Source organism: Dromiciops gliroides, chromosome 6, assembly GCF_019393635.1.
Source record: "Dromiciops gliroides isolate mDroGli1 chromosome 6, mDroGli1.pri, whole genome shotgun sequence".
Taxonomy (NCBI): Eukaryota; Metazoa; Chordata; class Mammalia; order Microbiotheria; family Microbiotheriidae; genus Dromiciops; species Dromiciops gliroides.
In genome coordinates this window covers 85,538,088-85,551,972 of record NC_057866.1, presented here as the reverse complement: position 1 = coordinate 85,551,972, position 13,885 = coordinate 85,538,088, and the positions used below count along the sequence as shown (strand labels likewise).

General features: G+C 40.7%; 1 protein-coding gene across 1 annotated transcript in view; it reads left to right on the top strand.

Moving 5' to 3' along the window:
• The first annotated feature begins 5,760 nt into the window (after positions 1-5,760).
• The window catches only part of OTOP1 (otopetrin 1), a 48,768-nt gene continuing 40,643 nt past the window's right edge, over positions 5,761-13,885 (top strand). Inside the window, exon 1 of the mRNA XM_043972225.1 lies at positions 5,761-6,139. Within this exon, the coding sequence (XP_043828160.1) occupies positions 5,761-6,139 (379 nt within the window). The remainder of the gene's footprint in view (positions 6,140-13,885) is intronic.

The window sequence follows — 13,885 nt, the reverse complement described above, 5'->3', positions numbered from 1 at the left end:
TCGGAAGCAGGGAGATCATGATCTGGCATGAAGAGAGCAGAGCAAGCAGGACACAGAAGCTCAGTCAACCAAAGTGCATAGGAAGGAGCACTGCATTTGGAGGCAGGAGCACAGGGTTCAGATGTTGGCTGTCCCACTTATTACCGCTGTGGTTTTCGGGCAAGTCCTTTCTGGACTTTTGCTTTGCTCATCCTAAATGAGGGGGTTGGACTAGTTACAAATCCTCTGATTAAAAAGTTCCTAAGTCGGGGCAGCTGGGTGGCACAGTGAATAGAGCACCGGCCCTGGATTCAGGAGTACCTGAGTTCAAATCCAGCCTCAGACACTTGACACTTACTAGCTGTGTGACCCTGGGCAAGTCACTTAACCCCCATTGCCCCGCCAAAAAAAAAAAAGTTGCCAAGTGAGGGGCAGGGATACAAGGGATAATTAGGATAATGGAAGAAGCCGAAAATATCCATAAAAACTTATTTTAAAAAATAGTTGGTAAGCCCAGGTCAGAGAAGCAGAAGGCATTAGATGAGAAAGAATAAAATGAGAAAAGTTGTTTGTCCTTCCATTGACTATGACATGGGGAGGTGATGTCATGATTGGGATTGAAGTGAGGGAGGGCTGTGTGAAGTCACCAGCCTCATTCTCTCCTCCAGAGTCATCTGGGTCGAGTAGCAGGATATACATCAGGATAACTGGAGATGGCCCCCAGATGTTTTTTTTTTTTTGCAGGGCAATGGGGGTTAAATGACTTGCCCAGGGTCACACAGCTAGTAAGTGTCTAAGGCTGGGTTTGAACTAAGGTCCTCCTGAATCCAAGGCTGGTGCCTTATCCACTGCGCCACCTAGCTGCCCCCAGCCCCAGATGTTTTAAGGCAATTGGGTTTAAGTGACTTGCCCAGGATCACACAGCTAGTAAGTATCAAGTGTCTGAATCCAGATTTGAACTAGGATCCTTTTGACTCCAGGGTTAGTGCTCCATCCAGTGCCCAGTGAGAAAAGTAGTACACACAGCTTCTCTTTAACTTGGGTGGCACTAAGAAGGAGAGTGCCTAAGGTGCTGAAGTACTTGGTTTCTATCTGAGTGTGCCTTGCAGTTTAACCCCCTTTGTGCCCAGCCTATCCACTTGCCCATAGGACAACAGTTCTCAAATATTTTGGTCTTGGGACCCCTTTACACTCAGAACAAAATTGAGGACCCTTCCCCAACGAGTTTTTGTTGATTTTTTGTCTAATAATATTTATCATATTTAAAATTAAAGTTTCTTAGTATTATTATGAAAATAATTTTGACTTTAGGACTCACCGACAGGGTCCCTGGTCCACACTTTGAGAACCACTGCTCTAGATGATTCTAAGGTCACTTCCAGCTTTTGCTTTAGTGATTATTTCACACATACAAACATGCACACTTGTGCACACACAAAACTCTTCATCTTAGAATTTTCAAAAGAGAAGGAGAGGAAACTAGGGTATATTTTGACATGCACCCTGAATTTTAGGAGAGTAGATTTCTAAGTGTTTGGGATAAAGGATTTGATAGTTATAGGGGATCTGATTGCTTAACGCCTCAGGGACGGGAAAAGGGGAGGGAGGGAAGGAGGGATAAAAATTGGAACCCCAAACTATAGATAAAAATGTTTATTATATAAAAAAATTACAGTGAAAAATTTGTTAAAAAATCAGAATTGTGCAGCCAAAAAAATATAAAATTGTATAGGGCAAGTTAGCCTAGTAGGTTCAGGAGGCCTTCATGAATAAGATTCTGAAAACAGTCAACAGGTTAATGAGCATTTAATGCAAACTCATAATGCGCTAGGTATTCTGCTAAGTGCTAGGCAAAAACAGGTTCTGCCCTCAAGAAGCTTAACCCTTAAATGTGGAGACAACAGTCAAATAACTGTACAGAAAAGATAGATATATGTGTATGTGCATACACACATGCACCTTTTTTGTATACATATATAATGTGTATTATATGTGTGTGTGTGTGTGTGTGTTTGTGTAATATTATATATAATCGGGGCAGCTAGCTGGCGCAGTGGATAAAGCACCGGCCCTGCATTCAGGAGTATCTAAGTTCAAATCCAGCCTCAGACACTTGACACTTACTAGCTGTGTGACCCTGGGCAAGTCACTTAACCCCCATTGCCCCTGGTGGGGGGGGGGGGGAATACTATATATAATCAATTGGAAGTAATCTCAGAGAGAAGGCAGTAGCATTAAGGAGGACCAGGAAGGGCTTCTTGGAGAAGGGGGATTTGAGCTGACACTTGAAGCTGGGGAAGTCAAGATGCAGAAGTGAGGAAAGAGCATTCCAGGCACCAGGAGTGCATTAAATTGAGAATAGAGTGTCTTGTGGGAGGAACAACAAGGTAGATGATAGAGTGTATTGAGGGGGCTAATGTGTAAGAAGATTGCTGAAGGAAGGGACCTGATTGTGAAGAGCTTTAAAGGTCAATAGTTCCGATGAGGTGGTTTATATATTTAGAGCTGGAATGAACCTTTATTGTTGTTCAGTTGTGTCCCCACTCTTCTTGACCCCCTCTGGGTCCCCCCACCCCCCACAGGGCAATGAGGGTTAAGTGACTTGCCCAGGTTCACACAGCTAATAAATGTGTCAAGTGTCTGAGGCTAGATTTTAACTCAGGTCTTCCTGAATCCAAGGCCGGTGATATATCCACTGTGCCACCTAGCTGTCCCCCCGTTCTGGGGTTTTCTTAGCAAAGATCCTGGAGTGGTTTGCCATTTCCTTCTCCAGCTCGTTTTACAGATGAGGAAACTGAGGTCCAGAGAAGTGATATCACTTGGCTGACATCAAACAAGTAGTAACAGTAATATTTCCCTGATACCACAAATGAGCTGAATCTTTTTTGTTTGTTTTTTTGTTTGTTGTTGTTTTGCGGGGCAATGAGGGTTAAGTGACTTGCCCAGGGTCACACAGCTAGTAAGTGTCAAGTTTCTGAGGCCAGATTTGAACTCAGGTCTTCCTGAATCCAGGGCCGGTGCTTTATCCACTACGCCACCTAGCTGCCTTGAAATGAGCTGAATCTTGTGAAAAATACTAAGGACAACATTAAAGTGTCTTATAACTCTAACATTTGTTGATTCCAGTAGAAATGTCAAAAGAAAATCCTGCCAAACTTTATAAAAACTTGAGGCACAAATGTGAGCTCTTTGAGGACAGGAACTGTGTTTTTGCCTTTTTTGGGGGGGGTGGTATCCTCAGCACTTAACATACTGCCTGGCACATGGTAGGTACTTAATAAACATTTGTTTCCTTACCAACTGGTCTTTCTCTACTCGTTTTTCTCTTCCCTATCTTCACTCGGAATTATGGAAGCACAGATATACCTTAGAAAGAAGACTTGTCTTTCCAGCTCTCCATAATTTTCCAACATTCCCCTTTAGGAATCCTATGATTAATGTCTTACACCGAAGTCCTCTGATACCTGCCTCATTGTGGTTGTGCGGACGACTCTGGGTTCTCATAGGCTGGGCCAGCGGAGCTCAAGCTCTGACAGGTCACCAAGCTGAAGATTCTTGAAAGTTCAGTCCACTGTGTCTGCTGCCAGAGGACATGAAGAAAGGCTCAACTAGAAGTCCGCTGGGGCAATTATTGCAATTATTGAATTGCCTTAATTATAATTTCTTGCAAAAAAAAAATAGAGAAACCAATAGGGGCAGGGTAGTTCAGCTGGGGTGGAAAGCTCACTGCCACACCATCTTTGAATTTGTGATAGAGAAGAGCAGGGCACAGACTAAACGAGGCGGGTTTGAATCCTGCTTCTGATGCTTACTTGTGTGACACTGGATAAATCACTTCAGTTTCTGAGGCTCAGTTTCTCCATCTGTGAAATGAGGATGCTAGGACTTGTTACCTTCAAGGCTTGTGAAGACTAAATGAGGCACTGTCAAGCCCTGTATAAATACCTCTCATTACTCCTGCAGGTAGACTCTCCTGGCTGTCCTTACATCCTTGAGTACTCATTCCCAGTCCAGGTGTATAGTGGAAAGAATAAATGGACTGTCATTTGGGAGACTTTGTCTTCTTTCTCTCTTGTGTGCCCTTGACTCAGTCTGTCTGGGCCTCTCTTGGTCTTTTTTGATCTCTGTAGAATGAGGGACCTCACTTATTCTCACAAGAACTCTAGGAGGCAGGCACTATTATTACCCTCATTTTACACATGAGGAAAAGAAGCAGAAAAAGGTGCAGTGACTTGACCAGGGTCACAGAGCTAATAAGTGTTAGAAGCCACATTTGAACTAGGTTCTTCTTGATCCCAGGTCCAGCGCTGTTTCCTCTGCACCACCTAGCTGCCTTAATAATGACTAGCATTTATTTAGCACCTTAAGGTTTGCAAAACACTTTACAACTATTAAATAATCTCAGGTTCTAAGACTGTTTGTTTTGGACAGTAGGGAGCATTTCCATGTCTATAAGAGGGTCTTGGAGGGTGAGTGAAGAAAGAGCTAGCAAGGAATTCTATTTTTTTCCTCTAACATATACACTCATTTGCAATTTTTGGTTTTCTTCTTATTATTTATTTTCTTTTAAAATTTTCACTTCCAAATTATCTCCTTCCCTCCAGCTCCTACCCCACCTGTTGAGAAGGCAAGCAACATTATGTCATCACAGGCACTTACATTTTTCTAAAAACTTAAACTCCCCCCAAATAATTTCCATATGGTCCCCCTATTTTTTTTAGCAGTATTGCTCTCTTCCCCACTCCCCCACACTTAAAAAAAAAAAAACAGAAAGAAAAAACCCTTGTAGCAAACATAGTCAAGCAGAACGAATCTACATAGTTGCCCTGTCCAAAAATGTATGTCTCTTCAATCACATCTCTGGGAGGAAGTAGATAACGTTTCATAATAGAGCCTCAGAGGACATGGTTGGACATTGCATTGATTGTAGTTCTTAAGTATTTCAGTTGTTTTTCTTTGCAATGCACATACACACATCATCTGTATGTACGAACACATGCATATTCTCTCTCCCCCCCCTCTCTCCCCCCCTCTTTCTCTCCTCGCTCTGTCTCTATGCCTGTTTCCGTCTCTGTCCCTGCCTCTCTCTGTCGTCTCTGTTATCTCTGTCGTCTCTATCTCTGTCTCTCTCGTCTCACTCTTGGCTCTCGATTCTTTCTGGCTCATACTTTTTCTCGGAACTGAATTCAGGGAGCTTTAAGACCATGTAGTTCCGTAGGCTGTGTCTTTCTGGCCGGATACTCCACTTTGCCAAACGAACTGGAAAATCTGTCAGTCAACCCGGATAAACCAGAGTCGAACAGGAACCAGGCAAACGTGTGAGGAAGAAAGACAAAAAAGAGAGCGGGTAGAAAGCTTCGCGGGGCGCTTGATACACAGGACAGCGGAGAGTAGGGAAAGTAGCTATTAGTTGTCGTGTGATTATCCTTTTTTTTTTTTGGTGGCTCTCATAAGCCAACGCCCGCTGACTGGGATCTTTTTTTTCTTCTTCCCATTTCTCTTTCCCACTGACTCCGGTGTCAGTGGTTGGGAGGACTCCTGCGTCGTGGGCTGAAGGGCTGGAAGAACAGTGCGTCCCTTCTCCAGTTTCCCCCAGCACAGTGGACAGCGCCTCAATTCCGCAAAACCATTTGAGCTGCTGGGTCCATTCACTCTGGGGCTAGGGCGGGTAGGGGTGGTGGTGGGCGGGGTGGGAAGAGCCAGAGAAGAGGCCAGCTCAACTTTTCCTTCACGGTTCTCTGGGGGGATCTTCCTTGTTATCGGTGTCGCTGCCTGCCAGGCATGGTTGCAAACCGCCACCTGCCCGTGTCTCCTTGGGGTCCGGCCGTCGCTGGGAGACAGGGGCTGCAGTGGGAGCAGGGAGAAGAGCTCGGGGAGCCACCCCCACCGCCGTCAGTCTCCAGTACGGCGGGCTACCCCCAGAAACTGGCCGAGGTACTGAGTAGCCAGTACGGACTGAACGTGTTCGTGGCAGGGTTGCTGCTGATGTTCGCTTGGGCAGTGCACGCCGTGGGCATCGGCAAAAGCGACCTTCTGTCCTACCTCATCACCCTCATGCTCATCCAGCTCCTGTGGATGCTGTGGTACGTGGGCCGGAGCTACACGCAGCGCAGGCTCATCCGGGAGAAGGACACCCACGCGGGAGCCCGCTGGCTGCGGGGTGAGTACTTCGCCTCCTTCTCCTAGGCGCTGGCGAGCACAGTGTGCGGGAAATAGAGGGGATGGGTTCTCTGCCCAACTTGGGCACACCGGGGCGTCCTGGAAGTCCTCCTTCTGCTTAATTAAACTTCAAAAGTACATAGGAGTTCGAGTTGAGAGGGGCCTTAGAAGTCCCATGCGGTGGAGAGAGGGTGTGGTGTGGTGGTGGCACTGGGAGTAGGAGGACCCCTGATGTTCTGTTTGACTACCTGTTGGACCTTGGTCAAATCGCTCAACTCCCTTGGATCTGTCTCATCGTTTGTAAAAAACAGGACTTAGGTAATTTAAATTCTGTTCGACGCTAACTCTATGACCCTATGATCTGCTAGTCCAAGGGTTCCATGGATAACTTTCAGGAGTTTTGTGACTTTGGATGGGACAACATTGCATCATTATTAAAATATGATTGGTTTCCTTGGTAATTCCATGTATTTTGTAAAATTAAAAACATTCAGAGAAGGGGTCCATAACACACAAAAAGGTTAAGAACCTCTGATCTAGATCAATCCCTTCATTTTATGGATGAGGAAACTGAGGCACAAAGGAGTAAAGTGACTAGCCAAAGGAATAAATACCAAAACTATCATTTGAAAGTAGGATTTCCAGGGTTCTTTTCATTACATTCTAGTTTTATTCATGTAGGACTTCTGTCTACCCACATGGCCTTTGCAGATGAGCTTCCTGGATTTCTGTGGCTAAAAAAAAAAAAATTAAAAAGTCACCAACTTGCTGGTGTTGGCCTCTTTACACTTAGGCTGAGCCTCGGATGACAGGAGAGGCTGTCACCTGGACCTACTAGAAACCTTCTGTAGGACCTGCCAGATTTGGGGCTCTACCAGCAGCTCCTTCAACAACCCACAGTGACCTGTACACCATAATAAGGCATCAGAGAAGGACTTTAGTAGAAATACTTATTATTACTTTTTGTTATAGCTTCATTTATATAGCATTTTATAAAGTGCTAGGAGTCAAGTATTTCAAGTGTGGACCAAGGGTTTTTTGTTTTGTTTTTTTGCTTTAACATGGGGACGGCGAACTTGTTTAAAAAACATTTTGATAACTTTACTTCAATATAATTGTTTTCCTTTTAAAATTCTTTTTTATTTTACTTTATGCATTTTAAAACATTCTGAGAACCTGTTCATAAGTTTCACCAGAAAGGGTTGTTTTTCTGACACACAAAAGGTTAAGAACCTCACTTAAAAGAATGATCCTCTAACTCTGCCTTGGGTGGGGAAGGGTGGGTTTCAGGACCTAAGTTTTATATGATTTTTCTCTCAAAGTGCTGTGTGACATACATTCATTTTTAAAATTATGAGATGGAATGTTGGCTATGGGGGACATACATCTTAATCACTTTAAGCTTTGCAAAGAACTTTGCAAGTTATTTTACCTTATTTTGTCCTCACAATAATCCTATAAGGTAGGTATTATTACTACCCTCATTTTGTAGATGAGAAAACAGAGTTTGAGAGAAGTTAGGTGACTTGCCCAGGGTCATACAGCTAGTAAATGACTAGTCAGGATTTGAACTCAGGTGTCCTTGACTCCAAATCACCCTATATTTAACTAGAACAGAGAGTATATAAACAGCAGTGATATAAAATAAGGCTAGGGCAGTAGACAGGGAGCCTGATTTTGAAGTTTTAAATGCCAGGGTGAAGAGGTTGTATTTTATCCTAAAGGCACTGAGAAACCAGTGATGTTTTTTGAGTATATATGTTAGAGTAATCAGACCAGAATAGCATTTTAAGAATTTAAAATTTGGCAGCTCTATGGAGGATAAAATTGGTGGAAGAGGTTACAGGTATTGAGTGCCACTTGCCTGTACTTCACAAGCATTCAGGTATCAGAAGCATTTGGGTGCATGGAAAATTTCCCCCTTACTTTTCACCTACATACTTGGAGTTGTGGCTACACATTTTTAATTAATACTTTACCTTTACTAGGTAAGCTTCTTGGGCTAGCCTTGGCTAGTTGCTTACAAGTAGTTCTTCTTGAACTGAAATGAATTTGAGTAAGAGAAACTGAGAATTCTTTGTAAGTCTGTGACAGCTATTATTTAACTTGGAGGAAGGTCCAATGATTACATACCTCAGGGGTGTTCAAGGAAAAGTGTCTAATGGTAGCCATCTCTAGGGTGGGGGGGGGGGTCAGGGAAAGAAAAAAAAAGGAAAAGAAATTGACATTTTAACTTTATTATATATTTAAAAGGAATAGCAAGTTGTATAAAATAGACCTGCAGTTTCATGTGCAATCATCTTTTTTATTATACTATATTATGGAAACCCTTGTTTTATCCCATAAATTAAAAATAAAATAAATAAATGTAAAAATAGAAAGAAAGAAGAGCAACGATTTTGAAGGAGGAAATTGGTCCATGGCATATAATTAAGGAAGTGTGCTATTGTTATTTTTAATCAAAGATGAACTAATCTAATTATCCTGGAAAAACATTATGACCTCCAGGCCCCAAGGTAAACAGTTTGCAGGTACACCCAAGGTATGGATGAATCAGTTAATAAGCCTATCTTTAGCAGTGAACACTGGAAAGAGCAACTGGGACTCTTGTATGCTAAAAAACTCTGAAAACTCATCAAATTCTCACTCTGGGAGAGTTTTAAAAGTTTAACAAATGATTTACTTTTAGGTCTCAGTTGAAAATTGATTTTCTGCCCAAACAGTATCTTTCAGTAGTGGATGGTACCCACTAAATTTGAAAAAGCTTGAAAATATTTATATGTAAGTGTGGTATAGTCTGGCATGGTCTGGCATCTCTGAGCAGTCTGAATCTGTATCTCTATGAACCCTCTATATACAATCAACTTATTGTGTGGCCATGGGAAGAATTTCAGAGTTGCAAAAGGAAACTCAGAGGAGAGCTTAACTAATCTATATCTTTGTGATGAATTTCTTTTGACTTCTTTTTTTTGGGGGGGGGTGGCACAATCAGGATTAAGCAACTTGCCCAGGGTCACACAACTAGTAAGTGTCAAGTGTCTGAGGCTGGATTTGAACTCAGGTCCTCCTGACTCCAGCGCCAGTACTCTATCTACTGTGCCACCTAGCTGCCCCTTAACTAATCTATATCTAAACAAGAATTCCCCCTGCAATATAACTGAAAAATGGTCATTCAATTTTTGCTTGAAGACCTCTAGTAAGGAGGAACCTACTACCTCCCAAGGAGGTAATAGTTACAAAGATTTTCCCATATTGGGGTGAAATTTGTCACTCTGCCACTTCTGGAAAGATTACTGCACTATAGAATGCATAAAAATGTGTTCTTTTCCTTAAAAAATTTGAATTCCAAATTCTTTCCCTCCCTCCCACCCCCATTGACAAGGCAAGCAATATTTCAGTTATTCATATGAAATCATTTGAAACACATTTCCATATTAGCCATGTTTTTTTAAAACAGGAAAAATAAATTGAGAAAATTATACTTCAATTTGTACTCAAAGTTCATCAGTTCTTTCTCTAGAGGTGGAGAGCATTTTTTTTCATCATGAGTCCTTTGGAATTGTCTTGGATCATTGTATTGATCACAATAGGAAAGTCTTTCACAGTTGATCATCATTACAACATTGCTGTCACTGTTCACAATGATTTCCCCAGTTCTTCTCACTTCACTTTGCATCAGTTCATATAGGTCTTGCCATGTTTTTCTGAAACCACCCTCCTTGCCATTTCTTAGAACACAATAGTATTCCATCACAATCATATGCCACAACTTGTTCAGCTATTTCCCAGTCAATGGATTTGAGGGCAAAAATAACATATATATATATATATATACATATATATATATATTTCTTTTTATCAGCTGGTACACATAGTATGTACTAGATAAATACTTGTTTACTGATAAATTGATTGATTGGGACTCAGCAGATCTGAATCTTAATACAAATTATTTAGGGCATTACAATTTTACTATGTTACAGGTCTGACCATGTCACTCCTCTGCTCAAAAATCTTCAGTGACTCCCTGTTGCCTTTATAACAAAATTTCTCTCCTTAGTCTGACATTCAAGACCCTCTACAACCTGACTCTTCCTTACTTTTCTAGCCTTATTACACATTACTTATCTTTTAAAAGCCTACATTTTGACCAAATGACATCTAGCTGTTTTCCAAACTTGGCGTTCCATCTACTACTTCCATATGCTCATAGAGGTAGCTCTCCATGACTGGCATGCACTTTCTCCTCTCCTTACTCCAAGACAGTGCATCACAATGCCTCTACCACAAGCTATTTCAGCTTTCCATTGCTTGTGTTGGCACCATATGCATTGCACAATCTTATTTACAGCATCATTTGGAAAGAAAGCCAAGAATTATCTCTGGGCTCACACTGAAAAAATGTAAAAATCCAAACTGAGAAATTTAAATTTCATCAGTTTTCACAGAGTGTAATGATGTCAGCTTCCTAAGTAATTTGGCATTATTGAATATACTCCATCCAATTACTCAATTACTACTCATCCTTTTAAAGAAAGCAGGTGAGGCATCATGGCGTAATGGAAAGAACCCCATCAATAGTAAAAAAAACCCTTCTATTCTAAAACCAGGCTCTGTCACTAACTAGCTGAGTAACCTTGGGTAAAAAGTCACTTCTCTGTGAGCTTTGGTTTTCTTATCTTTACAAGGAGATAATAATACACTGTACTTCACAGAGCTGTTGTAAACAAAACAAAACAAAACAAAACCTTTTTTAAAAAAAAATGGCAAAGTATTATATAAGTGTGACCTATTATTAATTTTATGGGATTTTATAAAGGATTTGATTGCCCCAAACTAGAAAGATGGGGAGAATTCCCTTCTTCCTTCCTTTTCCCCCATTCAATACTCCTCTGTTGACCTGAATGGGCAAGAATATCACTGGGAAAAATTATGAATTAAGGAAAGTGAATCATTGACCAATTCCCTTTCTTGTGTCATGTTCACCCTCAGGCTACTACCCAGGTTTCTGTGAGTAGTGAACCACCATTATCTGGCATCTCTAAGCATTTTCTTCTATCTGCTGAATCTGTATCTCTATTATCTCACTATATGCAATCAACTTATTGAGTGGCCATGGGCAGAATTTCAGAGTTGCAAAGGGAAACCCAGAGGACAGCTTAAGTGATCTATATCTAAACAAGAATCCCCTCTGCAACATAACTGAAAAATGATTATTCAACTTCTCCTTGAAGACCTCTAGTGAGGAGTAACCTACTACTTCCTGAAGAGGTCTATTCCCCTTCTGAATGAGTCTAATTGTTACAAAGATTTTTCACTCTTTCATTTCCATCCATTGCTCCTAGTTCTTTCCTCTGGGACCAAGCTGAACCATCTGTTCCATCTTCACTGATAACCCTTCAGATATTTGAGGATAGCTATCAAATGAGAATTGCATGGAAGCTCTTTGTAAATAATAAAGCAATGTCTAAATGTAAGCTATTAGTAGTATTATATCTTCCCTAAGTCTTCTCTTCTGTAGTATAAACATCCCCTGTCTTTAGGAATTAACTTCATCCTAGTTACCTTCTTTGGGATGCTTTTCATTTTATTGATATCCTTAAAATTTGGTGCACAGGATGATTTTAGAAAGGCCTGGGAAGACTTGTATGAACTGATGTAAAGTAAAGTGAGCAGAACTGTGAATGACTTGACTATTCTCAACAATACAATGATCCAAGACAATCCCAAAGGACTTTTGATGAAACATACTATCCACCTCCAAAGAAAGAACTGATATTGATGGAACATAGACTGAAACATGCTATTTTTCACTTTAATTTTTTCTTTTATTCAAGTTTTCTTATAGAAAATGACTAATATGGTAATGTTTTACATAATCATACATGTATAACCTATATCTGATTGCTTATCACCTCAGGGAAGGGGTAAGGGAGGGAGGGAAGCAGGGATAAAAATTGGAACCCCAAACTATAAATAAAAAGGTTTATTACTTTAAACAAACAAATAAGTTAATTAATACATGAATCAATGAAATTTGGTGCACAGAACTGAACATAGCATTCCAAATGCAGGCTAACCAAGGCAAAGTATAGCAGGATATCACTTCCCTAGTCTCAGTGACTATACTTCTTTCAATTTAGTCTAATGCTGCAATTGCTTTTTTTAGGTTGACATCACACTGTTGACTCACATTGATCTTGCCTCTTACTAAAACCCCTAAATTTTTTTCAGCTGAAGTCTAGCCCAAAACTTTACATTCACCCCTATTAAATTTCATCATCTTAGATTCAGTCCAACATTCTAGCCTATTGGGACCTTCTTGAATTCTGACTCTGTGTAAATTACCTATCGCTTCTGGATAGCTGAGCTGGGTAGATCTGCAATCCAATAAGAATGCTACTCATGCCTTTATTCAAGCCATTGATAAAAATGGTAAACAACACAGGACCAAGCACACATCCAGGCAATTTTCCATTAGAGATCAATTTCCAGGTTGAAATTGGACCATCAATTCCAAATCCACTTGTTCTGTTGCCTAACCCACATCTTGTCATTATTTCCACAAGAATACCAAGAGATTTTGTTAAATATTTTGCCAACATCTAGGTAAGCTATATCTATAACATTTCCCTGGTCTATCAGTCTAGTAACTCTATCAAAAAATTAAACGAGATTAGTTTGGTGTGCCCCATTCTCAAGTAAGTTTTCTTTGGATTTGCTGCTTCTTTTCCTAGATGTCCACTGGCTGTTCTTTTGTTTTTTGTTTGTTTTTGTTGTTGTTGTTGTTGTTTTTTTTTTGCGTGGGCAATGAGGGTTAAGTGACTTGCCCAGAGTCACACAGCTAGTAAGTGTCAAGTATCTAAGGTTGGATTTGAACTCAGGTCCTCCTGAATTCAGGGCCAATACTTTATCCACTGCACCACCTAGCTGTGCCCTGGCTGTTCTTTTAATAATACATTCTAGTATTTTGTCAAGAATCTGTCAATTTTACCAGCCTATAGTCATTCCTTTTTTTTTTTTATAAAATTGTGACATTTTCCCTTCCCTATTTCCAAAGTACTCTTATTCTCCATTATCTTCCATAGGTAAATGAAAGTGGCACAGAAGATAGGGTGTTTTTTTGTTTTCTTTTAAAATTCTGGTATTATGTGATATAGCTTATCATGTCTTGCTGACCTGAACTCATCACAGGCAGCTAGCAGAGCACTTACCTTCTGTCTAAAGCTAGCTAGGTAGTGCAGTCCTAGGTAGCTAGGAATCAGGAAGATCTGTGTTCAGATCTCAGACCCTTACTAGCTGTGTGACCCTGAGCAAGGCACTTAACCCCAGTTTGCCTTGGCTTCCTCGACTGTAAAATGAGGTTAATAATAGTACTTATCTCCCAGGCTTGTGGTGAAGAGCAAATGAGATAATAGCTACAAAATGTTTAGCACAGTACCTTGCATATAGTAGGTGCTTAATAAGTGCTTATTACCTTCCTTTCCCTCTTTTACTTGGGTTCAGTCCTTTCAAGTCTAAAGATCATCTTCCTTGAAAAAAAAAGATAGAAGGAAAATGAGTTAAGCCACTTTGTTTTAATAAATGCTTGTTCCCTCCCCCATTTTTCATCTGTTATGTCTAAATCAGAACCTCACCCAACTCTAATGGTGACCTATGCTTTTGTTATTATTATTCCTTTTTCTAGTAATGCTAAGACTCCCTTTTTTGAGGGGGGAGGGGTTCTCCTTAGCATTTTTTGCAAACC